Source organism: Oncorhynchus keta, chromosome 27, assembly GCF_023373465.1.
Source record: "Oncorhynchus keta strain PuntledgeMale-10-30-2019 chromosome 27, Oket_V2, whole genome shotgun sequence".
In the NCBI taxonomy this organism is placed as follows: Eukaryota; Metazoa; Chordata; class Actinopteri; order Salmoniformes; family Salmonidae; genus Oncorhynchus; species Oncorhynchus keta.
In genome coordinates, this window is record NC_068447.1 from 38,476,111 (window position 1) to 38,503,222 (window position 27,112).

The 27,112-nt window shown below is 41.3% G+C and overlaps 1 protein-coding gene across 1 annotated transcript; it reads right to left on the minus strand.

Annotated features, from left to right (window-relative positions):
• Window positions 1–10,777: 10,777 nt before the first annotated feature.
• LOC118359975 (C4b-binding protein alpha chain-like) lies at window positions 10,778–26,811 on the minus strand. Its single transcript, XM_035738940.2, has 11 exons — window positions 26,653–26,811; window positions 26,262–26,354; window positions 21,790–21,975; window positions 20,078–20,174; window positions 19,536–19,609; window positions 19,262–19,444; window positions 16,391–16,567; window positions 14,659–14,688; window positions 14,112–14,153; window positions 13,585–13,630; window positions 10,778–12,382 (listed from the first exon to the last, which is right to left on the minus strand). Exons 2-11 carry the CDS (start codon window positions 26,338–26,340, stop codon window positions 12,358–12,360), a joined length of 939 nt encoding a protein of 312 aa, XP_035594833.1. The 5' UTR covers window positions 26,341–26,354; window positions 26,653–26,811; the 3' UTR covers window positions 10,778–12,357.
• Between the last annotated feature and the right edge of the window lie 301 nt (window positions 26,812–27,112).

The following is a 27,112-nucleotide window of genomic DNA, read 5'->3' on the forward strand; positions in this document are numbered from 1 at the left end:
AAAAAATAAAGGGAACACTAAAATAACACATTCTAGATCTGAATGAATGAATGAAATATTCTTATGAAATACTTTTTTCTTTATATAGTTGAATGTGCTGACAACAAAATCACACAAAAATTATCAATGGAAATCAAATTTATCAACCCATGGAGGTCTGGATTTGGAGTCACACTCACAATTAAGGTGGAAAACCACACTACAGGCTGGTCCAACTTTGATGTAATATCCTTAAAACAAGTCAAAATGAGGCTCAGTAGTGTGTAAGGGCCTCCACGTGCCTGTATGACCTCCCTACAACGCCTGGGCATGCTCCTGATGAGGTGGCGGATGGTCTCCTGAGGGATCTCCTCCCAGACCTGGACTAAAGCATCCGCCAACTCCTGGACAGTCTGTGGTGCAATGTGGTGTTGGTGGATTGAGTGAGACATGATGTCCCAGATGTGCTCAATTGGATTCAGGTCTGGGGAACGGGCGGGCCAGTCCATAGCATCAATGCCTTCCTCTTGCAGGAACTGCTGACACACTCCAGCCACATGAGGTCTAGCATTGTCTTGCATTAGGAGGAACCCAGGGCCAACTGCACCAGCATATGGTCTCACAAGGGGTCTGAGGATCTCATCTCGGTGCCTAATGGCAGTCAGGCTACCTCCAAAGAAATGCCACCCCACACCATGACTGACCCACCGCCAAACCGGTCATGCTAGAGGATGTTGCAGGCAGCAGAACGTTCTCCACGGCGTCTCCAGACTCTGTCACGTCTATCACGTGCTCAGTGTGAACCTGCTTTCATCTGTGAAGAGCACAGGGCGCCAGTGGCGAATTTGCAATCTTGGTGTTCTCTGGCAAATGCCAAACGTCCTGCATGGTGTTGGGGTGTAAGCACAACCCCCATCTGTGGACGTCGGGCCCTCATACCACCCTCATGGAGTCTGTTTCTGGCCGTTTGAGCAGACACATGCACATTTGTGGCCTGTTGGAGGTCATTTTGCAGGGCTCTGGCAGTGCTCCTCCTTGCACAAAGGCGGAGGTAGCGATCCTGCTGCTGGGTTGTTGCCCTCCTACGGCCTCTTCCACGTCTCCTGATGTACTGGCCTGTCTCCTGGTAGCGCTTCCATGCTCTGGACACTACGCTGACAGACACAGCAAACCTTCTTGCCACAGCTCGCATTGATGTTCCATCCTGGATGAGCTGCACTACCTGAGCCACTTGTGTGGGTTGTAGACTCCGTCTCATGCTACCACTAGAGTGAAAGCACCACCAGCATTCAAAAGTGACCAAAACATCAGCCAGGAAGCATAGGAACTGAGAAGTGGTCTGTGGTCCCCACCTGCAGAACCACTCCTTTATTGGGGGTGTCTTGCTAATTGCCTATAATTTCCACCTGTTGTCTATTCCATTTGCACAACAGCATGTGAAATGTATTGTCAATCAGTGTTGCTTCCTAAGTGGACAGTTTGATTTCACAGAAGTGTGATTGACTTGGAGTTACATTGTGTTGTTTAAGAGTTCCCTTTATTTTTTTGAGCAGTGTATTATACCGTGTTTTTCTTTATTTTTACTGTTTTCTACATTGTAGAATAATAGTGAAGACATCCAAACTATGAAATAACACATATGGAATCATGTAGCAACCAAAAAAGTGTTAAACGAATCAAAATACATTTTATATTTGAGATTCTTCAAAGTAGCCACCCTTTGCCTTGATGACAGCTTTGCACACTCTCTCAACATTATTCACCTGGAATTTGGCATTATCTCAACCAGCTTCACCTGGAATGCTTTTCCGAAAGTCTTGAAGGAGTTCCCACATATGCTGAACACTGCTTTTCCTTCCCAAACCATCTCATTTGGGTTGAGGTCAGGTGATTGTGGAGGCCAGGTCATCTGATGCAGCGCTCCATCACTCTCCTTGGTCAAATAACCCTTACACAGCCTGGAGGTGTGTTGGGTCTTTGTCCTGTTGAAAAACAAATGATAGTCCCACTAAGCGCAAACCAGATGGGATGGCATATCACTGCAGAATGCTGTGGTGGCCATGCTGGTTAAGTGTGCCTTGAATTCTAAATAAATCACAGTGTCACCAGCAAAGCACCCCCACAGCATCACACCTCCTCCTCCATGCTTCACGGTGGGAACCACACATGCGGAGATCATTTGTTCACCTACTTTGCATCTCACAAAGACACAGCGGTTGGTACCAAAAATCGCAAATTTAGACTCATCATACCAAAGGACAGATTTCCACCGATCTAATGTCCATTGCTCGTGTTTCTTGGCCCAAACAAGACTCTTCTTCTTATTGGTGTCCTTTAGTAATGTTTTTTTTGCAGCAATTTGACCATGAAGGCCTGATTCACGCAGTCTCCTCTGAACAGTTGAGATGTGTCTGTTACTTGAAATCTGTGACGCATTTATTTGGGCTGCAATTTCTGGGGCTGGTAACTCTAATGAACTTATCCTCTGCGGCAGAGGTAACTCTGGGTCTTCCTTTCCTGTGACGGTCCTCATGAGAGCCAGTTTCATCACAGCGCTTGATGGTTTTTGTGACTGCACTGGAAGAAACTTTAAAAGTTCTTGAAATTTTCCAGATTGACTGACCTTCATGTTTTTAAAAGTAATGATGGACTGTCGTTTCCCTTTGCTTATTTGAGCTGTTCTTGTCATAATATGGTCTTTTACCAAATAGGGCAATCTTCTGTATACCACCCCTACCTTTTCACAACAAAACTGATGGGCTCAAACGCATTAAGAAGGAAAGAAATTCCACAAATTAACTTTTAACAAGGCACACCTGTTAATTGAAATGCATTCCAGGTGACTACCTCATTAAGCTGGTTGAGAAAATGCCAAGACTATGCAAAGCTGCCATCAAGGCAAAGGGTGGCTACTTTGAAGAACCTCACAAATGAAATGTATTGTGATTTGTTTAAAACTTTTTGGGTTATTTCATAGTTTTGATGTTTTTACTATTATTCTGCAATGTATAAAATACTCAAAGTAAAGAAAATCCCTGAAATGAGTAGGTGTGCAAACTTTTGACTGGCACTGTTTATATATATTATTGCCAAAAGTATGTGGACATGCCTTCAGCTTTTATCCCATCCCATTCCCAGTGGGTCAGAAGATTACATACACTCAATTAGTATTTGGTAGAATTGCCTTTAAATTGTTTAACTTGGGTCAAACGTTTTGGGTATGTTTCGGTTAGCCTTCCACAAGCTTCCCACAATAATTTGGGTGAATTTTGGCCTATTTCTCCTGACAGAGCTGGTGTAACTGAGTCAGGTTTGTAGGCCTCCTTGCTCGCACACGCCTTTTCAGTTCTGCCCACAAATTGTCTATAGGATTGAGGTCAGGGCTTTGTGATGGCGACTCCAATACTTTGACTTTGTTGTCCTTAAGCCAGTTTGCCTTCTTTCCTTCTTCATGATGTCATGTATTTTGGGAAGTGCACCAGTCCTTCCTGCAGCAAAGCACCACCACAACTTTCTGCCACCCCTGTGCTTCACAGTTGGGATGATGTTCTTCGGCTTGCAAGCCGCCCCTATTTTTCCTCCAAACATAACGATGGTCATTATGGCCAAACAGTTCTATTTTTGTTTCATCAGACCAGAGGACATTTCTCTCAAAAGTACGATCTTTGTCCCCATGTGCAGTTGCAAACCGTAGTCTGGCTTTTTTATGGCGGTTTTGAAGCAGTGGCTTCTTCCTTGCTGAGCGGCCTTTTAGGTTATTATTATTTTAGGCTCAAAGAGATTACAAATTGGAAGGACAGGTTGGAATTCACGGATATTTGGAGCCTTCAAAAACCTGGATATCCAGCTAGTCGTATATATTTTTTTATGTTTTATTTTTTTATTTTCTATGGTACCAAAAGTGAAAGTATGGATTGAGGATCGAATGCGATCAGACCATCAGTTTATAGCCCTCCATGTAATTATAACAGACTTTCCACGAGGGTGGGGATATTGGAAATTTAACCAGGATTTATTGACTGACACTACTTTCTTTACAAAAACTAGGGAATTCAGAACAGGCTTTTTTTTGCACAAAATCTCACGAAAGAAGGATTTGAATGAGGAGGTAAAATACTGTATGTTCTCTGGTCAAGTTCCTCCAAGCTCACTGGACGATAAGTTTTGTGATATCCTTCTCCCAAAACATCATGTTAAACTATCTGTGACACAAAAAATGATTGTGAAGGCCTAAATTACACATGGCAAACTATGGTTGGCGTTGATTCCTTTCCATTCCAATATAGATATGTCAAACTTTATGAACTCCTGAAAGATCCATTACTGTCATGTTTGAATTACTCATATTAATGGCAATCTGTCATACACACAAAAATACAGACTGATCTTTCTTCTACTGAAGCAGAAGCCAGGTGGCAATACAAAGACCCAGTCTCTTAAAAAAATTAGAGGCCCCTCACAAAATATTTGCAAAATGTATTGCTGAGAACATTGAATTGTCAAGAGACATAAAACAAGGTTGCCCTCTGTCACCATACCTATTTCTTAGGGGCAAAACATGAAGGGATTAGAGACAGAAGTATCAATGTATGCCGATAATTTAAATTCTCTTGAGTCTTCAATCTTCAACCTTGAATGGCCTCATTGAGGACCTGGATAATTTCTCCAGTTTATCTGGATTAAAACTCAAACTCAGAAAAAAAAGAAACATCCCTTTTTCAGGACCCTGCCTTTCAAAGATAATTAATACAAATCCAAGTAACTTCTCAGATCTTCATTGTAAAGGGTTTAAAACACTGTTTCCAATGCTTGTTCAATGAACCACAAACAATGAATGAACATGCACCTGTGGAACGGTTACGGTAGGCAATTAAGGTCACAGTTATGAAAACGTAGGACACTAAAGAGGCCTTTCTACTGACTCAGAAAAACACCAAAAGGAAAATGCCCAGGGTCGCTGCTCATCTGTGTGAACGTGCCTTAGGCATGCTGCAAGGCGGCATTTTTGACTGCAGATGTGGCCAGGGCAATAAATTGCAATGTCCGTACTGTCAGACGCCTAAGACAGCCTACAGGGAGACAGGACGCACAGCTGATCGTCCTCGCAGTGGCAGATCACGTGTAACAACACCTGCACAGGATCGGTACATCCAAACATCACACCTGCGGGACAGGTACAGGATGGCAACAACAACCCCCCGAGTTATACCAGGAACACACAATCCCTCCATCAGTGCTCAGACTGTCCGCAATAGGCTGAGAGAGGCTGGACTGGCTTGTAGGCCTATTGTAAGGCAGGTCCTCACTAGACATCACCGGCAACAACGTCGCCTATGGGCACAAACCCACTGACGAGTCGCGATTTTATCTCACCAGGGGTGGTGTTCGGATTCACGTTTATCGTCAAAGGAATGAGCTTTACACCGAGGCCTGTACTCTGGAGCGGGATCGATTTGGAGGTGGAGGGTCCGTCATGGTCTGGGGCGGTGTGTCACAGCATCATCGGACTGAGCTTGTTGTCATTGCAGGCAATCTCAACTCTGTGTGTTACAGGGAAGACATCCTCCTCCCTCATGTGGTACCCTTCCTGCAGGCTCATCCTGACATGACTCTCCAGCATGACAATGCCACCAGCCATACTGCTCGTTCTGTGAGTGATTTCCTGCAAGACAGGAATGTCAGTGTTCTGCCATGGCCAGCGAAGACCCCGGATCTCAATCCCATTGAGCACGTCCGGGACCTGTTGGACCGGAAAGTGAGGGTTAGGGCCATTCCCCCCAGAAATGTCCGGGAACTTGCAGGTGCCTTGGTGGAAGAGTGGGGTAACATCTCACAGCAAGAGAAAATCTGGTGAGGTCCATGAGGAGGAGATGCACTGCAGTACTTAATGCAGCTGGTGGAATGGTAAACCAAACAAGCATATTTATATAGCGAACATGAGTTTGGAGTGTTAAATATGATTAAACATCTCTCTTAAAGCCTCCATTGGACCGAAATCGTGTCTAAATCCAAAGAATTTTTCTAGCAAGGTACTAGGAGAGGCCCATCCTATGCTTAAGAGTGGGCTCTTTGCGTTTTTGCAGATTAAAACCTTACATTTTCGGTGGATTGACAATAGATCCCTGTTTAAAGTATGCTCCTTTTTAAATGAAGTCATGCAGAGTTGGCTACAATTTCAATTTCATCCTCCAGAAAAGGCCAATCTGATATTACAGCAAATAATGGCTAAACTCCAATGTACTGATAGAGGAATATATATATATATATATATATATACAGTGCCTTGCGAAAGTATTCGTCCCCCTTGAACTTTGCCACATTTTGCCACATTTCAGGCTTCAAACATAAAGATATAAAACTGTATTTTGTTGTGAAGAATCAACAACAAGTGGGACACAATCATGAAGTGGAAGACATTTATTGGATATTTCAAACTTTTTTAACAAATCAAAAACTGAAAAATTGGGCGTGCAAAATTAATTTACTTTCAGTGCTTTCAGTGCAGCAAACTCTCTCCAGAAGTTCAGTGAGGATCTCTGAATGATCCAAGAATAATAAAATGGAATAATCAAATAAGCTCAATGGAATAAAAATAGTTATTTGCAGGAATGTTTATACAGGGAAAACACTCAAATAAATGTAAACATGCCAGGAGGGAGAATGGGAAGAAAATGTGTTGTTCAATAAGTGGGCTTGACGTGATTTACAGCACGGAATAAAGTGGTACCATACTATTACTATGTTATTACCAATGTATTCTGTGCTGTAATGCAAAGTGCTAATGAATGTTTCGTGTGTATCAGAGGTATCAATCGTGTTAAATCAGACACACCTCCCAAGCTGTTTGGTAGCTTGACATCCTGCAAACCTTTGTATCGTACATTGCCAGCCTTGGTTACATCATACATGTTGACATGGATGAACTCTGCCAGTTTCTCTGCTAGCTAGGTGCCATCTAACCTGATTTAACGCTTGTCAAACACCCATCAACTCCGCAAAACGTGTGAGAATTTGACTTATGTGCAGCACATGACTCCATGAGCTCTAACGTGTATCCTGACACTTGCAATGATGAATCATTTTGTAACCCAAGATGAATACTAACCATGTCACATTTTGTGTTCTAATGTCCGGCAGGTTCAGTGTGTCGTTAGTTTCATCAGTTAAGGTTGGCGTGATCTAACAATGCTCCTCTTGGAAGCTGGTTTCAGGTGGTGGCTTAGAGTGTTGTAGTCATTATCTAGCACCATTTGAAATCAGTGTTCTTGGGGTGGGAAGTAGCAACGTCTTCGCTGTGCCTCGGACCATCAACACCTAACCAAACACGCCTGGAATGACTGGAGTTGACGGACAAGCAGCCGAGTGAGAAAAAGATACTTCATATTGAGTGGGGGGAAACACTAAGGCCGAGATTCAAACTTTAACCGGCGATAGCCGACACCTGCATAGCTGATGTTTTGGTGGTGTTGGGGCTGTCAAATCGGTGAGGAGCTGCTCTTGTGATCATTGTCATGGAAGCCACACCAGTCCCACTCCCGTTAGAAGTTCAGAACGAGAATGTGTGGGCTATATAGAAATAATAACGCTCAATTTGAAAATCATTCAAACAGAATCACGATTTCTACCAGCCTTATTGAGGTGTAGATCACCGCTCACATTCCAGTGTTCTAACTTGTAAACAAGGCTGCATGGGATTTCTCATTATGTGACTCCATGCAGCCGATGGCAATGTCTCCTTCGGGTATAATGCCGGCAGCCGCTTGTGGATTTAACAGCTCTAACGCAGTTCCACCTCCGACACATCAAAACATCAGCTATGTGGATGTCGGCTAAAGCGTATCTGATTAAATTGGTCCCTAAGTGCCATTGACTATATCCCTCAGTGGTGTAATGGCCTCTAGTCATCACGAATGTCACAGCAGAGACAGACAGACACCTACGGCTAGTTGTCCTATCACCAAGGGTGACCGATTTCTTTTGGTGTTCAGAGTCTTGTTGTGTTTCTAGCACCATTTGAAATCGGTTACAATAAAGGACAAAGTCAACTGGACAGACGCAGGGGAAATGACTGCATTGAGTGAAGAACCGGACTTCTGAGGGACTCTTGCTGCATCCCAGATTATGGGGTACATTAGTTTAAAATGGACCATGCATTTGTAAAACATTGCACACTGAATCACTTCACTTTAATGAGTAATAAGGTATTAGAGTCTGGTCAAAGGTAAATAACAATGCAATGAACATAAATGAATCAGACATTGCCTCTTTCTTTGCAGTGTTCACACCAGCCAGGAAATCTGATGTAATTTGCTATTTAGTCCACCAGGTGGCAATGATCACATGAACACAGTCTCTCAGTGTCCTTCTCACAGTGGGAATTTGTCATCGCCCATAGTTTTCCTGACCATGTCACCTGACTCAGAAAGTATATATATATTTATTTTTATACATGCATATTTATTTTGGTAAATACAGTAATGGAAAAATAGAGGTGCAACATTTTCAAAGATTTTACTGAGATACAGTTCTTAAGGAAATCAGTTAATTTAAATAAATAAATGAGGCCCTAATCTATGGATTTCACATGACTGGGAATACAGATATGCACCAGTCAGTATCTGGTGTGACCACCATTTGCCTCATGCAGCGCGTCACATCTCCTTCGCATAGAGTTGATGAGGCAGTTGATTGTGGTCTGTGGAATGTTGTCCCACTCCTCTTCAAAGGCTGTGCGATGTTTCTGGATATTGGCTGAAACTGGAACACTCTGTCATACACGTCGATCTAGAGCATCCCAAACATGCTAAACGGGTGACATGTCTGGTGAGTGCAGGCCATGGAGGAACGTTGACATTTTCAGCTTCCAGGAATTGTGTACAGATCATGGGGTGATGGCAGCGGATGAATAGTATGACAATGGGCATCAGGATCACGTCACAGTATCTCTGTGCATTCACATCGATAAAATGCAATTGTGTTCATTGTCCGTAGCTTATGCCTGGCCATACCATAACCCCAGCGCCACCATGGGGCACTCTGTTCACAACATTGACATCAGCAAACTGCTCGTCCACACGACGTCATACACGTGGTCGGCAGTTGTGAGGCCGGTTGGACATACTGCCAAATTCTCGAAAACAACGTTGGTGGCGGCTTATGGTAGAGAAATTAACATTTAATTCTCTGGCAACAGCTCTGGTGGATATTCCTGCAGTCTCAAACTCAAAAAGGTCTGGGACACTGTAAAGTCCATGGAGAATAAGAGCACCTCCTCCCAGCTGCCCACTGCACTGAGGCTAGGAAACACTGTCACCACTGATAAATCCTCGATAATTGAGAATTTCAATAAGCATTTTCACAGCTGGCCATGCTTTCCACCTGGCTACCCCTACCCCGGTCAATCGGCTTCCTATTTTGCAACAAAGCATCCTTCACTCATGCTGCCTAACATACCCTCGTAAACTATCCTACCGATCCTTGACTTCAGCGATATTAATTACAAAATAGCTTTAAACACTCTACTCAGCAAATTGGATGCAAGCTATGACAGTGCCTTTCTTTTTAGTCACCAAAGCCCCATATACTACCCACCACTGCGACCTGCTCTCGTTGGCTGACCCTCCGCTTCATATTCATCGCCGAAAACCCACTGGCACTAGGTCATCTATAAGTCTTTGCTAGGTAAAGCCCCACCTTATTTCAACTCACTGGTCACCAGACGTGCTCAATGGGATTGAGATCCGGGGTCTTCGCTGGCCATGGCAGGACACTGACATTCCTGTCTTGCAGGTAATCAGACACAGAACGAGCGGTATGACTGGGGGCATTGTCATGCTGGAGGGTCATGTCAGGATGTCCTCCGATACACAAGTCAAGTCCCGATCGAACATCTCTGGAGAGACCTGAAAATAGCTGCGCAGCGACGCTCCCCATCCAACTTGACAGAGCTTGAGAGGATCTGCAGAGAAGAATTGGAGAAACTCCACAAATACAGGTGTGCCATGCTTGTAGCGTCCTACCCAAGAAGACTCTAGGCTGTAATCGCTGCCAAAGGCGCTTCAACAATGTACTGAATAAAGTGTCTGAATACTTACGTAAATGTGATAGTTTTTGCTTTGTCATTATGGAGTATTGTGTGTAGATTGATGTAGGGGGGGAAACGATTGAATCCATTTTAGAATCGGGTTGTAACGTAACAAAATGTGAAGAAAGTCAAGGGGTCTGAACATTTTCCGGAATACTTTTCCCCCTACATCAAGTAATCAGGGTTTGGATTAAATGCGGAAGACACATTTCAGTTGTACAGCCGACTAGGTTCCCCCCTTTCCTCTTTTATTGTTGTGTTTATTCATGGTGTTATTATTTTTCTCTCTGCATTGTGGGGAAGATCTGAAGTAGCACTCACAAGCAAAAACATTTCCCTGAAAATGACACGTTTGTACACCACATCATTGCTCTCTCCTGCTCTGCTGTGGGTGCATCATGTTCATCTTGCTAGCTGTCACTGATATGGCGAGTGGCTGAAGCTCATTGGTTGAACTTGAATTGGTAAGGGGCTGGCTCACGTGGAGGAAAATGCACATCTTCCAGAAAAACTGTTGCTTTCAAAACTAGGGATTTCTTGGATAATTGAGGTAAAACAGTAATTCTGCTCATAGATTATGCATGTATGAACTACACATCGACACATCCAGTCCAAAGCAGGAAGTTTTAAAAAAATACTTAGTAGTCGCCAAAGTTCCGGAGCATATCTTTAACACACAAATGAATTTGTCCAAATACTTATGACACCTTGAAATGGGGGGACTAGATAGATCAAATCCAAGTTTATTGGTCGCATACACAGTTTAGCAGATGTTATCGCAGGTACATCGAAATGCTTGTAAAAAAATGTCAAGCAAGTACACAAATAAGAACAAATTTGAAACAAGAAATCACAAATGACATCCAGTTAACAACCCAAATAACACGAATCAGTAATCCAAATTCAATCTGTGTATATAAACCAATATATATATACACACACTAAGAATGATATGTACAGCAGTAGATTTATTACAGTGAACTATGTCAAGAATTCAGTTGATAAATACAGGCAGTGTGCAAAACAGTGTAGCAAAAATGCAACGCACAGTAGATCTATTAGAATGAGCAATGTGAAGAATACAGTATATGGACACACAGGGTTCACACATTCAACACCGCTTTGCACACTCTTGCCTGCATCTAGCTGATCTAGGATGTGATCATTAGTCCAACAGTTGCAAAATAGTTTATATTGAACAAATTCAGGTATGTTTATTCCCACTTTGTTCAGTTTGCTTCCGTCGTAGAATTTTTTTTAAACAGAATTGTCGGAATGAATAGACCTGATCACACGCAAACAGTTGATTTTCATAGCCGCCACATACAAACAGCACGAACCCTTTGATTATTATCATCATCTCGCATCTACGCTCCTCCTCTCACCTTTTCCCTTCACGTGTGGACATCAATCACAACCAGGCAAACCGTCATATCATAAATGGAAGTCAATGTACCCAGAGGACAGAAAGCAGTTGTCCTCAGTCTACACCATTGTGTTGTTGGGGCTTCTGTAGACCTTCAGTGCAAAACAGTGTGTGAATATATTTAGTATAGTTTTATCTAAAGAGGATGACCTCTAATGTCTCTATTTGAAAAATAATCCATTCACTAAGGATGGTCCTCCCCTTCCTCCTCTGAGGAGGCTCCACTGGTATGTATGTGTATATATGTGAGTATGGCGACTACGTGTATGAGCTTGTGGGTGTTTTCTTTGTCTCTTACTTACTCCAGGAGTACTACTTACTACTCTAACTACAGGAGATGGTTGTTGGCTGATCAGGAGTCTGATAGCCGTAGGCTACAAGCTGTTTTTCAGTACAGAGCCAAGTTTTAGCTTCACTATCCAAATAAATAATTATTATTATTATTATTATTAAATACACAGGGGAATCTTGGACATTTTAATAAATATGATTTCCTTCAAATTCTTTATTTCAAAGGGTGTAAAACTGGCTTTGTGATGCAGGGTTGCCCTAAAGGGGAGAATTGTAACTAAGAATGTTGGCAATGAGATAAAGCAGGCTTAGATAGAGATATTTGTGAAGTACACTGGAAACAAATAGTTTTTGAATAATCAGGTTTGGCCACTCATTAAGCACAAGCTTCCAAATGAGAGTGAACCAATTCATTCTTCATCATGAGGTTTCTAAACAATCACGTAATAGAACTTCCTTTGAAAGGATATGAACCCGGTGTTTGGGAGGGGCTGGTGCATTCATAAGCAGGAGGGGAGTGCATTAAATCACAGCAGCATGTTCACTGTGACTCCCTTCTCAAGGATACAAGAGGAGACTAAAGCAAATCAGAAGACTTGGTACTGAAAAAGAAAACAAAAAAAATACAGTTAAGACAACCCCAGAAAATACATTTCACATTTATTTCCACACATTCTCTGTGTGGATGGGTGGACCTGTGGAACATAAACGGGATAAATCTGTTGGACTTTGACACATACAATATATATTGAAAAGTATGTGGACACCCCTTCAAATTAGAGGATTTGGCTATTTCAGCCACACCCGTTGCGGACAGGTGTATAAAATCGCAGTCATGCAATCTCCATAGACAAACATTGGTAGTACAATGTCCTTACTGAAGAGCTCAGCGATGCTCACCCATCAAAATAAAAACATTTAGCATTTCACTGCTAAACCATACTCAATCACATCACCCATATTTTTTTTTATTCCATCTTATTTTAATACAAAGCGAGGTCCATACAAAAATGGCTTGTTGAGATCGGTGTGGAAGAACTTGACTGGCCTGCACAGAGCCCTGACTTCAACCCCATCGAACACCTTTGGGATGAATTGGAACGCCGACGTCTTATTATATAAAATTAAATAAAAACGGTGAGCTCAGAAGTCCATCTTCTTACCGTGGCCAAGGGTGCTACAACTCTCTGTCTTCAGAGTTACTAGTGGCCACATTTCCAACTCGAGAGCTGTAAACACAGAAGTCGAGCACTGGTCACCATGTCTGTATTTCTGTGTGACCAGGAGGCCAAACCTAGCGTGGAACTCAGACATGCTTTGTGCAAACAAGCCAGTCCTTGCCACATGTCATATGCCAAACGGTTTGCTATATGGCACGGAGTGGTGAGTGGAATGTTACGGATACCAGACTAGGCCAAACCCATTGGTCTCATCAATCTGCCACCCTTGCCTGCCATGTGTGTGACAACCCCTCTGGACCTCTTCAACAACAGACACACCAACTAGCTCAATGTTTAAGAACACTAGCAGATTGCTGGGACAAAATGGCCATTGCGTTTACTTTGCAGCTCCACTACTGTGGCTGGTGTGTGTATATTGATGTTAAACACCAGAAAGCTTTGCAAATATAAAGCATGCAGCATTTAGCTGAAGCAGCATAGGTGGCTATGACAGCAGTAAGAACTCAAAAGAACACATGAAACTGTACAACAGTTGTTTTAGTGAGCGCAAAGAAAAGAGGGAGGAGCCATGACAGGAAACAAGCCTCAATTGGATGTTAGTTAATGAAATAAGAATTTCTTACCGTGCTTTATATTTGTAGATTATAAATACTATAATACAACCAACGACTAGAAAGAAAAAGGAGACGTTTATAAGGTATTATTTTGTTTAACATATGAAGTAGTTCATTTTTACTTGTATAGAGTTTAAAACCACAATATTCCTTCTCCTTACTGTGAACATTAATAAATAATGGGATGTCAACAGAAAGCGGTATTGTTATAGGTTTGTATACCAGTAACAATAGGAAAGTATTACAAATAACTTCATGTCTGTCCTGCAAGAAAAGGCTTGAACAGAATACTACCTCGGTAATAAAAATACATTGGTGAGCATATGCTGGAAAATAAATGATTGGGTCAACATTGTTGCATGATGACTAGATTTGAAAATGTTCAACATAAAACCAAACAAATACTGCTTATCCCGTTCGTCTTTATAACATGGAATATAGTATAATTCTTGGAACTTGTTTTGGAGAAGATGGTATGACTTGATTTAACAGGTCACCATATTGTACTGTTACTGTCATAATCCACTGCAACTTACCAAGTACGCCTAGGACACTCCCTAATATTTTCCATGTGTGGTCTGTAAGAGAAACAAACAAACGAGGGAAGGAAGATGCCATCATGAATTTGCAGTGAAGATGAATCATCACTAAATAGCCTAAACACTGCTTGAACCATCAAAGAGATCATACACTGTACAACATGTACGGATGAGAGCAAACTGTTGTAACATCATACACTGTACAACATATACGGATGAGAGCTAACATCATACACTGTACAACATGTACGGATGAGAGCTAACATCATACACTGTACAACATGTACGGATGAGAGCTAACATCATACACTGTACAACATGTACGGATGAGAGCTAACATCATACACTGTACAACATGTACGGATGAGAGCTAACATCATACACTGTACAACATGTACGGATGAGAGCTAACTGTTGTAACATCATACACTGTACAACATGTACGGATGAGAGCTAACTGTTGTAACATCATACACTGTACAACATGTACGGATGAGAGCTAACTGTTCTAACATCAATAGGTAAAAGCTGGGTGACCGCTTACTTTTAGCATCAGGGGGACCAGGTACGCGATCTATAACACAAAGAAGAGATATTAAGGTTTGCGCGCGCACACACACACACACACACTCACACACACAATAAATACTTTATTTGAATCCAACAATCAAATGTACAAAAAAAAAAGCATCCAAACACTTCAAAAGGTCCCTGTATGCATGGCACTCAAGGGTACAGGAAAAGCACCTTCTCCAAACTGCTGGGCTTCCCACGACAGCTGAAACAGCTGCTTTGCCCTAGTTCAGGCTCGCAATCTGGAGGCTATGCACTGCAAGCCTGTGTATGTGGCAGAGACTGCCAAATATCAACGCCACCAGCTTTCACCTACACCCATTTCCATTCATGTTGCGACAGTTGAGGTTCATACTCAGAAGTACGGCCAGGTATCCCCGCCCACTACATGGACTGGGGATGGGTCGTGAATGCTCCATTGATGCTGGTAGACTCGGCCATTGAGTAGAACTTGTTTGAAAGCTGATTTTAGTGTTGTAACAAGCAACAACAAAAAAATTGTCCAAAATATCATCCAACCTTTACTGCATTAACAGTGGCAGTTGTTATGCTAGTAAATAATCATGTTTTACCACAGAGCTGCAGCACTCATGTCTGGTCCTGGCGAGCACGCACACACACAGTCTTGCACAGCTAACATTATGGGGATATACAATTCAGTCCCATTGAAAATCCTATTTTCCCCAACCTGTACCCTTAACCCTATCTCCTAATCCTAAACCCCCTACAAATAGCATTTGACCTTTTGGGAACCAACTGTCCTCAGTTGGTCAAAACATTTTTAGTTTACTATTCTTGTGGGGACTTCTGGTCCACACACACACACACACACACACACACACACACACACACACACACACACACACACACACACACACACACAGTAGAATGGCCTAACTGAAGAGCTCAGTGACCTTCAACGTGGCACAGTCATAGGATGCCACCTTTCCAACAAAGCAGTTTGTCAAATCTCTGCCCTGATAGAGCTGCCCCATTCAACTGTAAGTGCTGTTATTGTGAAGTGGGAACGTCTAGGAGCAACAACACACAAAGTGGTAGGCCACACAAGCTCACAGAACGGGACCTCAGAGTGCTGAAGCGCGTAAAACCATCTGATACCACGAAATTGGGGGTAAAACAAAAAAATATTCTTATTTACAATAAATGTGACTCCAAAATGACACAATACATTATTTACCATTCATTTCTATGACACTGTATCACGTCAAATCGAAAACAACAAAAATGTTCACTATCCCAATACTTTTGTAGCTCACTGGAAAATTAGATTAGGATTGTGCCAAGCAGTATCAAAAAAGACTGTACCTTCGTTTGTGGTTTTCTTTGAAGCAGTGGTAGTAGCTGTTGTGGTAGTAGTAGTAGTAGTAGTAGTAGTAGTAGTAGTAGTAGTAGTAGTAGTAGGGGCTTTGTTGTCGTCGGAAGGGCTATAAAGGCATGCAATGCAATTAGGCCAATAACTATTCTTGTCCAGTCTGTCACATCAATGTACTGTTGTTATCCCTCCACATACCATATTGTCTTATCAAAATATTCTCTATATGTTTATATGAGATCAATTCAATTCAGAAAGTCAGTTTGCTGACACATTGGTCATCTGGCACTAAATACCAAATGACGCACAAAATATCTGATCCAAAATACAGGATAAAGTATGTTAAGTAACGCACTGAAACAAGTCTTACCTTTGCATGTGGGAATAGAAGCTGACCAGCCTTCTATTTCACATGTCAGACTGGCCTCTCCCATCATCTTATATCCATCGTTGCACTTATACGTCACAAAAGACTTGTGCTGGTAGGGGGGCAGACGACCTTGAATCCTAACGCCATTCTCAACAACAGGAGCAGGACATGAAACCACTGCAGATGTAAACAAAGAGATGTTTATTCTCTATGGTTGTGAAGGTGGCCCAAGTCTCTTATTTTTTGGTTTTAGGCTACTTGAAGCAATATAAAACACAATGTTGTTATAACCACCTATTTATGTATATTATGCAACTAATCTTTTCAATAAATAGGCTATATTTTTGTAACTAATTTCCCCTGAGCTCAATGTTGCATCATGGTTTTAAGTGTATAGTACACATTAGGGCAGGGCTGCACATACCTCTTCCTGGAGATCTACTGTCCTGTAAGTCTTCAGTCCAACCCTAATTTAGCAGATCTGATTCAGCTAGTTAAGATCTTGTTGCGAAGATAATAAGTAGAATCAGGTCTGTTAAATTAGGGTTGGACTGAAAACCCACAGGACTGTAGAGCTCCAGGAAGAGGGTTGGGCAGCCCTGCATTAGGGGGTGCACTGTTCAGACCGCTCCTTAGGCTGTCTCATGTACATCTGTATTATCAGGCTAGATACTGTGATATTTATACACTTATTTTATCATCTGGACCGTGACCTTGCTCATGATTGTGTAGTGGACAGGATTGGGTAGGTTCATTTCTAAATATAATCCGTTACCTGTCCAAAATTGTAATCAGTTACATAACCTTTGGCGTACTCAAACGCAGTAATGTAATCTGATTACTTTTCCCTTAAAAGGCAGAAGTAGACAAAGGATCCATCAAACGCATTTGGGGTGTCATCATAGTGGTCTCTGACTTATGGTCAGACTCGCTCTGGTGGAACAAACTTAAAACTTGCGCTGTTTTTCAAAGCTGAATTGAATGTTATTGAGAAAACAGAAAGGTGTTGAATCTAGAGGTCGACCAATTATGGTTTTTCAACACGATGCCGATTATTGGAGGACAAAAAAAGCCGATACCGATCAGTCGGCCAATTTTTAAAATGTATTTTTAATAATGACAATTACAACAATACTGAATGAACACTTATATAATACATCAATAAAATCAATTTAGCCTCAAATAAATAATGAAACATGTTCAATTTGGTTTAAATAATGGAAAAAAAACAAAGTGTTGGAGAACAAAGTAAAAGTGCAATATGTGCAATGTAAGAAAGCTAATGTTTAAGTTCCCTGCTCAGAACATGAGAACATGTGAAAGCTGTTGGTTCCTTTTAACATGAGTCTTCAATATTCCCAGGTAAGAAGTTTTAGGTTGTAGTTATTATAGGAATTATAGGACTATTTCTCTCTATACCATTTGTATTTCATATACCTTTGACTATTGGATGTTCTTATAGGCACTTTAGTACTGCCAGTGTAACAGTAAAGCTTCCGTCCCTCTCCTCGCTCCTGCCTGGGCTCGAACCAGGAACACAACGACAGACACCCTCAAAGCAGCGTTACCCATGCAGAGCAAGGGGAACAACTACTCAAAGTCTCAGAGCGAGTGACGTTTGAAACGCTATTAGCGCGCACCCCGCTAACTAGCTAGCCATTTCACAACGTTACACCAGCCTAATCTCGGGAGTTGATAGGCTTGAAGTAATAAACAGCAGAGCTGCTGGCAAAACTCACGAAAGTGCTGTTTGAATGAATGCTTAGGAGTCTGCTGGTGCCTACCGTCGCTCAGTCAGACTGCTCTATCAAATCATTGACTAATTATACCATAATATCACACAGAAATGCGAGCCTTTGGTCCTTAATATGGTCGAATCCGGAAACTATCATCTCGAAAACAAGACTTTTATCCGTATTTTATCTAACGGGTGGCATCCATCAGTCTAAATATTCCTGTTACATTGCACAACCTTCAATGTTGTCATAATTACGTAAAATTCTGGCAAATTAGTTCGCAATGAGCCAGGCGGCCCAAACTGTTGCACACACCCTGACTCTGTGTGCAATGAACATAAGAGAAGTGACACAATTTCACCTGGTTAATATTGCCTGCTAACCTGGATTTCTTTTAGCTAATTATGCAGGTTTAAAAATATATACTACTGTGTATTGATTTGAAGAAAAGCATTGGTGTTTATGGTTAGGTACACGTTAGAGCAACAACAGTCCTTTTTCGCGAATGCGCACAGCATCGATTATATGCAACAGGACACGCTAGATAAACTAGTAATATCGCCAACCATGTTTAGTTATAACTAGTGATTACCTTGGCTTCTTACTGCATTCGCGTAACAGGCCGGCTCCTCGTGAGGAAGGTGGTTAGAGCGTTGGACTAGTTAACCGTAACGTTGCAAGATTGAATCACTGAGCTGACAAGGTAAAAATCTGTCGTTCTGCCCCTGAACAAGGCAGTTACCACCGTTCCTAGGCCGTCATTGAAAATAAGAATGTGTTATTAACCGACTTGCCTAGTTAAATAAAGATTAAATAAAAGGTGTAAAAAATAAATAAATAAAAGATTAAAAGATTTATTTTTTTTATTTTAATCGGCGTCCAAAATTACCGATTGTTATGAAAACTTGAAATCGGCCCTATTTAACCGGGCATTCCGATTAATCGGTCGACCTCTAGTTGAATACTTTCTGAAGTCAAATAATGCAAGAAGTAATCTAGTTTTCAAAAGTATATGTAATCTGATTAAAATATCTTATCAGTGTGAACAGTTCATACGAACAGTTCTGTCTTGTCAACAACCATAATTATGATTGTTTAAAACAGAAGGGGGGAAAAAGGCAAGCTTTCAACGTACTTTTACACTCCGGTGGAGCTGGCTGGAATACTCCGTCCTTTTCACAGACTATGGATTTAGTTCCAACCAGAGTGAATTCCTTCTCACAGCTATATTCCACAACACTTCTATAGTGGTACTCTTCATCGGGTGGGATAACAAGTCCACCGTTGACAATGGTGGGGGGCTTTCCACACTTCACCACTGCAGAGTAGAACACAACAGCAGTTATGAACAGTTTTGATCTTGGCACAGGCATAGAACTGTTTAAGATAGTTATTTTCACTTGACTAACCTTGACATACAGGAACTCTGCCATCCCAGCCATCGACCAAACAGTTCCTTACACCGCTGCCCACAAGCATATAGCTGAAAAAGAGAAATATTAGACAGTATTTGGAGTACTGCTTTAAGGATAGCAAGGATTACAACAGAGACGGCTCTGACCTTAAGCAAGATAGCAAAGGAAGATCATAGGCTAAACATGAAACATTTCCTTCAGCTTTTAGGGAGGTGAAATTTGATTAAGGCCGATCTGGAAATCATAAAATTAGGCCTACAAATGGACAGTTGACATGTTAAACCACTCAGTTCAGCCCATGAAGATAGACTCATCATGGCCAATAAGGGCTTAAAGCATTTTAAAATAGCCAACTGGGTGGGGATTCCTGAGTTGGGAGCCCAGTGAAGAATAATACAAATGGACAACTTTAAAAAGTAGTGGTCACAGATGCTATAATGGCACAGATACAAAGATGAGTGCTCTCTCTATGGTTCAGCCCTATGAGAGACATAGAGAAAGAGACAGAGATATGAGGCAAATAGCCTTGCACTGACCCAGTGTCACAGAAAGCAACAGCCCTGGCGCCAAACAGAACCCCTGAGAGATTATATCGGCCGTTCATCACTTCTCCTGGTGAGCCACACGGCCTTACTGAAACAACCATAAAGAAAAAGAGTCATGTACGGAGGAAATGTAGGCTAGCCTGACCTGTTTTGTGCCAACATTCCACTCCTTGCCACTCTGTGTCATATGCCAAACATGACATGGAGTGGCAAAGAGTGGAATGTTGAAAGAAAACAGGTCCAGATTCCAGGTTAGCCTACTTTTTCAGTGAGTTTTATGAATGGGCAATGAATATATCAAGTTGTGAGTGGGTGGGTAAAAACTGTTTAGTGAAAAGCATGAGCTGGTGCATACCCAAAAGAGTTAGGAGGTGCAGACTAACGACGAGTAAACTATAGGCTATAAAAATAAATAAAAGAGTTGCAAACTGTATACACAAGCTCCCAGCAATTTATTGGGTAAACCAACATTTCTAGATCACTGTGCCTTCTTCAGGGTAATATCATGAATGCTTGAACAGGTTATATAAACAACCAGTGCAATTAATGCAACCAATGACTAGTGAGGGGTATGTCATAGTAATTAGGGTGCTGAGGATGAAAAAATTACTTTTAAAAGACAATAGTTTACAGCATGTTAAATATATTAGGCTATTGTTTTCATCATATTACAACATGGTTAGATATTGTACATAGTTTTAACATGAAAATGCATTTTACTATTTCATATATAGATTTAATTGTTTCCAATTAATTTCAAGCGCAATGCATAATAAGCATCTCTACCAGGGAACATCTTGGGTGCACGCTGATAAGCTGTGGAAAGAATACATTCATTTAGCAGACCTGGTCATAAAAAGGGGGGGGACTTGTTTATTAAAAAGGGCCCGAGGTCCAAGTCAACATTCAGACCACTGGTATTTTTTGTATAGGAGATCCAGTAGGCCTCCCTCTGTAGTAGTAGGGTCTCAATGTTACCTCCTCTCCTTGGTAGGGGAACATGCTCGATACCTCTTGTATTTGAGGGAAGAAATAGGATGGTTAGCTCAAACAAAGTGAGCTGCTACTGGGTAGTCAGTGTTCTTGCACCTGATTGAGCTGCGGTGTCCAGCTATGCGTTGTTTTAACCCCCCCCCTACATGGGTTTTCCCACATGGACAGGTGAGGTGATAGATTCCTCCATGTGTCTTGCATGAGATGACACCACTAACAGGGATTTTTAGATTATGACACACCTCACTATTGTCATTGGTTGCACAAACTGTTTGTCTATATAGTCTGAGGTGCGCTCAGTTCGCTTGAACGGTTGCTACATTGCAGAACGATTTGTGCTGAACGACACGTTTCCCCAAATCGCTCTTGAACAGAGGTACATTTGCTCCTGTGTGGCGAGGTGTGGCTTGAAGCAATGAGTGACGTATTTAAAAAAAGGACAGAGCCACGATGACAAGGCTCCCCAACCCCTCCACGTTTTTCAACAGGTCGTTCCATACAGCAGTTTCCGTTTAATTGAACGCTCCAGAAAGTAAACATTTACTGAGCGAAGCCCTGGTTCAAGCATTACCTTATATTACCCTGAAGAAGGCACTAAATTACTGGGAGCATATATAGAGTGGGCGACTATTTATTTTTAGAACTAAAAACATTTACAGGAATATGGCCTAACTTCTTAGCACAATAAAAAATACAATTATTGGAATTACATTCGCATGTCAGTGTCACTGTACTCCACACGCCAGCAGTACAGATGACTGATCGAGACCCTCCTGCACGGATATATCCAGTTGAACACTCAAAACTTGCTTTTGTTCCATCTCCAAATGTCTCTTGAGTTGATGTCAAAACCATGCTTGACCCTTCTAACGGTACGGGTTTGGAGCAGTTTTGACCTGAAAACAAAGGAGACAAAATTGAATGACCAAGGTGGACAAATACTGGAGACAACACCTTCAAAACCCACATTGTCATGTCAGATGGGGTCATTGTAACCCGACACGTAGTTGCCAGGAGTCATGTGTCCAACTAAACGTGGAACTCATGGTGCTTTCAAGACAACTCATACACTCGAAGGGTTAACATTTACGTACGTGTTTTGCGTAGAGCTTCCTATTGGTCGATTATTCCAAGTAGGAAGCTCGGAGCTCATTTTTCTACAGTGGGTTTCCAAGTCAAAAATGTTAGTTTTGAGCTGTCTTGAAAGCCACATCTCCTATATTGAGATTTTGCTCATTTTCCAAACACTAGTTCTTAGTTTTGAAAATCACGCAGATGTAACACACTGGTTACCAGAGACGGAAGTGGAAGACACCCCACTGTTTTTTTTCTGGTTCAATTAAAGGCAAATTAACTAAGTAGATCAGACTCAGTTACTATTGCATTGGTGTCTATAGGAGACCCACCCCGTTAAGTAGACCAGAATGTCTTTCTTTGCTGGCTCCTACAGAAAGACATGCTTGATCAGCTCCTCTTGCCCCAGTTAGCAACCTTGTGCTAGCTTGTTTGAATGGCCATTACGGTAGCTAGTTTGCCAGCTTGTTGATGAAGTTGTATGCCACTAAAGATACGGGACTGTTCTTAGAAATCATCATGCATCCGACTGACAACTGGCACTGTCTCACTGCTTTGTAACGTTTGGCCAACGCGATGATGTCGCAGCTAGAACCGTTATCTGTGCTGCAGAATTCGGCACACTAATCAGAACATTAACTATAACAAAAACGAATTTGTGTTATTAGATAGAATTTCAGTACACTATCAGTGCAGACGGCCGTCACGCAATCTGACGTGAGACAATGATTCAAACCATAGACGGTATAAGCAAAGACAGTATGAAGATATCCAGGCTGCATCACAACTGGCCGGGATTGGGAGTTCCATAGGGCGGCGCACAATTGGCCCAGCGTCGTCCGTCATTGTAAATTGTTAATTAACTTGCCTAGTTAAATAAAAGGTTAAAAAAAATAATAATTGAAGCAATGTCATGGCAAAGTTAGCTAGCATAGCTCACGCGAAGAAACGCCTCGTCAGGTCTACCAGTGCAGGCCGTCAAATGAAAAGGCACTGCTATTCCATATAAAGTTGTTCTTAACAAAAATGTTAACGTGTCAGTGTCACTTTCACACGGTTGTAGTTAATGACAGGCTCAGCTATATAAAGACATTGGCTCGAATCTAGGTTGCCTTTCGAATTTTTCACTTCACAGACTTGCCAAATTTCTAACCCGGTCGAGAAGGGCGTAATTGCGGCTCGTAATTAGAGGAGTTCCTGCATTGGGGATCTCTGTACGGAACTCCTCTTTATACTTCTATTGGGGGTGCTCCAGTACATAACGTTGGATGCCAACCACTGATAAACCCTGCAGAAGAAGCTAGCTAGGACACCAGTCTTCTTTTCACAGAGGTAAAGTTGGTTTTATAAATTGCACATTCGGACATTCAACAGATCTTCTCCAAAAGCCATTTGAAAATCAATAACTAATTCACCGTTTGTCACAAAATCAAACCAGATATGACTTATTCTATAAATGTCTAGCATAGGTTTACCTTTTTTTTGTAGAAATTCCAGTTGACTTGATAGAAATACATAACTATGGCATCTATAAAATGCCATTTAAACAGTATAAATCAATAGCGTTTTCACTGACATAATCAAACTAGGTATGATTTATTTTATAAATGTCTAGTGTACTTTTACAACCTTTGCTTAGAGTAGAAATTCCAGTTTTGATAAATACATAAAATCTCAAATATTGCATTTAAAGACAGAAAAAAATATCAATAACTAATTCAGTGATTTCACAGAAAAGTGAAAATATGCACATTCTGTGGCAGTCCGCCAATAGAGTCTTATAGTCCCCGCGATATGCAACTGTTCAGGGAAGTCAGGAACCAATACACGCAGTCAGTGAGGAAAGCAAAGGCTAGCTTTTTCAAGCAGAAATTCACATCCTGTAGCTCTAACTGCAAAAAGTTTTGGGACACTAAAGTCCATGGAGAACAAGAGCACCTCCTCCCAGCTGCCCACTGCACTGAGGCTAGGTAACACGGCCACCACTGATAAATCCATGATAATCGAACATTTCAATAAGCATTTCTCAACGGCTGGCCATGCCTTCCTCCTGGCTACTCCAACCCCGGCGAACAGGTTCTGAGTTACAAAAGACCATCGGACTGTGCTGTCATTTTGCACATTCTACAGTTCTAACAAACAGTAACATAATACCTGAATAATTCTCTGCATGCTTTAGTGTCTAGCAAGCCAAGACCACGGGACTTGGTGTACGTAGGAGCAATTTATTATTGTGAATAGGGTGGTGAACCTAGTAAAGTGGCGAGTCTAGATATCACAGACAACTCCTTTTGAGCAGTGTCTGTCTGTTATACGTTTGATCAATGGGTATAATGGTAAATCTGATCCCCAAGGGCTCACTTGGATATTTAGAGTTGGAGGTAAAGAAAAAATATATAAAACTAGGACATTAAAACGCTGGCAGAATTCTTTCATCCACATAAAGTATGTCTTTCAAAAAGTATAAATACCTTTCTAAGACCACTGTCTTTCTGGATGTTTTAAAAGGTTTGCAAATAGTTCTTTCTGCAAGGAATGTGAATTGAAAGGGATACCCACTAGTATAATGGGTATAATTGTGTGGTAGTTGCACACCTCCCTGCTGAATTATGTAGTGCTGATTTGGGCCAGTAGATTATTTTTTTTGGTCAGTTTGCACTGTTCTGTGAAGGGAGTAGTACACAGCGTTGTACGAGATCTTCAGTTTCTTGGCAATTTCTCGCATGGAATAGACTTCATTTCCCAGAACAAGAATAGACTGACGAGTTTCAGAAGTGCTTTGTTTCTGGCCATTTTGAGCCTGTAATCGAACCCACAAAAGCTGACGCTCCAGATACTCAACTAGTCTGAAGAAGGCCAGTTTTATTGCTTCTTTAAAATCAGAACAGTTTAACTGTGCTAACATAATTGCAAAGGGTTTTCTCATGATCAATGAGCCTTTTAAAATGGTCAACTTGGGTTAGCTAACAACATGCCATTGGAACACAGGAGTGATGGTTGCTGATAACGGGCCTCTGTACGCCTATGTAGACATTCCATTAAAACTCAGCTGTATCCAGCTACAATAGTCATTTACAACATTAACAATGTCTACACTGTATTTCTGATCAATTTGATGTTATTTTAAGGGACATTCTTTTTTGCTTTTCTTTCACAAAAAAGGACATTTCTAAGTGACCCTAAACTTTTGAACTGTAGTGCATGTTATGGTTCACTCTTAGTTTTCGTTATCTCCACTGTGGAATGTCCATGTTGATCCGATTGGTCCTCCAACCGGTCTTCTTTGATGACCCCTTCATCCTGTAGATTTTTTTTCCTGTAATCGAATTTGATTTAAGATGCACATTTTATGCCAGGCCCCTTCTCATAGGGTATAACAGACTCGTTAGAACTTTGACCACATGCCCTCTAGACGGAATACATGCCCTCTATCAAAAAATTTAATGTTTACACGAAACAAAGGTTGTAAAAGTATGCTAAACCTTTCTAGAATAAATCATACGTAGTTTGATGTTTGTGACAAACGGTGAATTAGTTAATGATTTATGCAGCTTTAAATATCATTTTAAAGATTTACATTTACAACAAATCAAAACTGGAATTCATATTCAAAACAGGTTGTAAAAAGTAATTTATGGAATAAACCATGTCTATTTTTATGTTTGTGACAATCAATGAATTAGTTATTGATTTTTACCATTTTAAAATGGCTTTTGGCTAATGTATGTTGAATGTCTGAATGTCCGAATATAAAACGAACTTTACCTCGGGTCTTTTTATTGGCTCTATTTCCCAAACCATCGGTTGGGATTTTTGACCTGGCTTCATGTACTCCTCCTGAACAACACTGGAGCCTATCGGTATGTTGTGCTATTTATGTACAACACAAATAATCGATGACGACCAAGTTGACGATTTTACAATGGGGGTCAATAAGAAATGAATGTTGGTATTCCCCAACTATTCTCAAACCCTGTTCTATATGAAAAGCGTGAGTGTTGCGCCCCTGGGTTTAGAAACTGTGGTACACGCTTCAAACCAGAGTTTCAAACCAATGGATGAAAACATGCAGTCATTGAAATAGAGTTCTGCTTGTAGATGACCCTACCTTGAACAGTGAGAACCATGACGGCAAGGTGGACCATCCATATTGTCAAGAACCAACAGACGTCTTTAGAGGGCTGCATGACGTCTTCGTTTCCTGTAACGAGCAGCAGCACACAATCTCCTGAATTGGTTGGTTTGCTTGATAATCTGTACTGTAAAGTTTGATCCTCTCTTATACGGATGAATTTCTCAATATCCACTTGTCGTAATCACACTGTGTTCACAATAAAATACAGGCACAACTAAGTTAGCTAGCTGGTACTGGAGACTGCGAGGTAGCTAGCATGGCTAATTAACGTTAGCTAGCTACTGTGTTTGCGTACATCGCACTTTCTTCTATAACAATGTCCAATAATGATCAGTTATAGTATTAGGAAAACTCATAGTCTTACCTTATTGTACAAGTAGTCTAGCTACGACTTCTTCAACTGACAGCTCTGTCTGCCTGTTTCGCAACAGCAAATGAACGTTTATTTTGCGAATTTCCTGGTTGGCGGCAGTCTTGAAGCTCGTGAGAATTGTTGAATTTGCGGTTGGCCTTCAAAATAAAAGTTCCCCATGTAAACTAATCCAAAGAGTGGAATAATGCCATATTTGGACTAAAAAATGCTAAACAGGGTTGTAATGGTGTTACATAAATAAAATACAATTATGATTTATATTTACAATAAATATAAACAGTCGAAATCCCACTGTGGATGTATTAGATCAGGGGTCTCAATTTGTCTATCACTGTGTGTCGCCAATTGATGTGATAACCATCTTGAGGGATGACAGAAATACTTTCCCCGAAACCTTCTCAATTAAACGTTAACTACAAAGTAGGTTTACATGGCAAATGTAGTGTATATC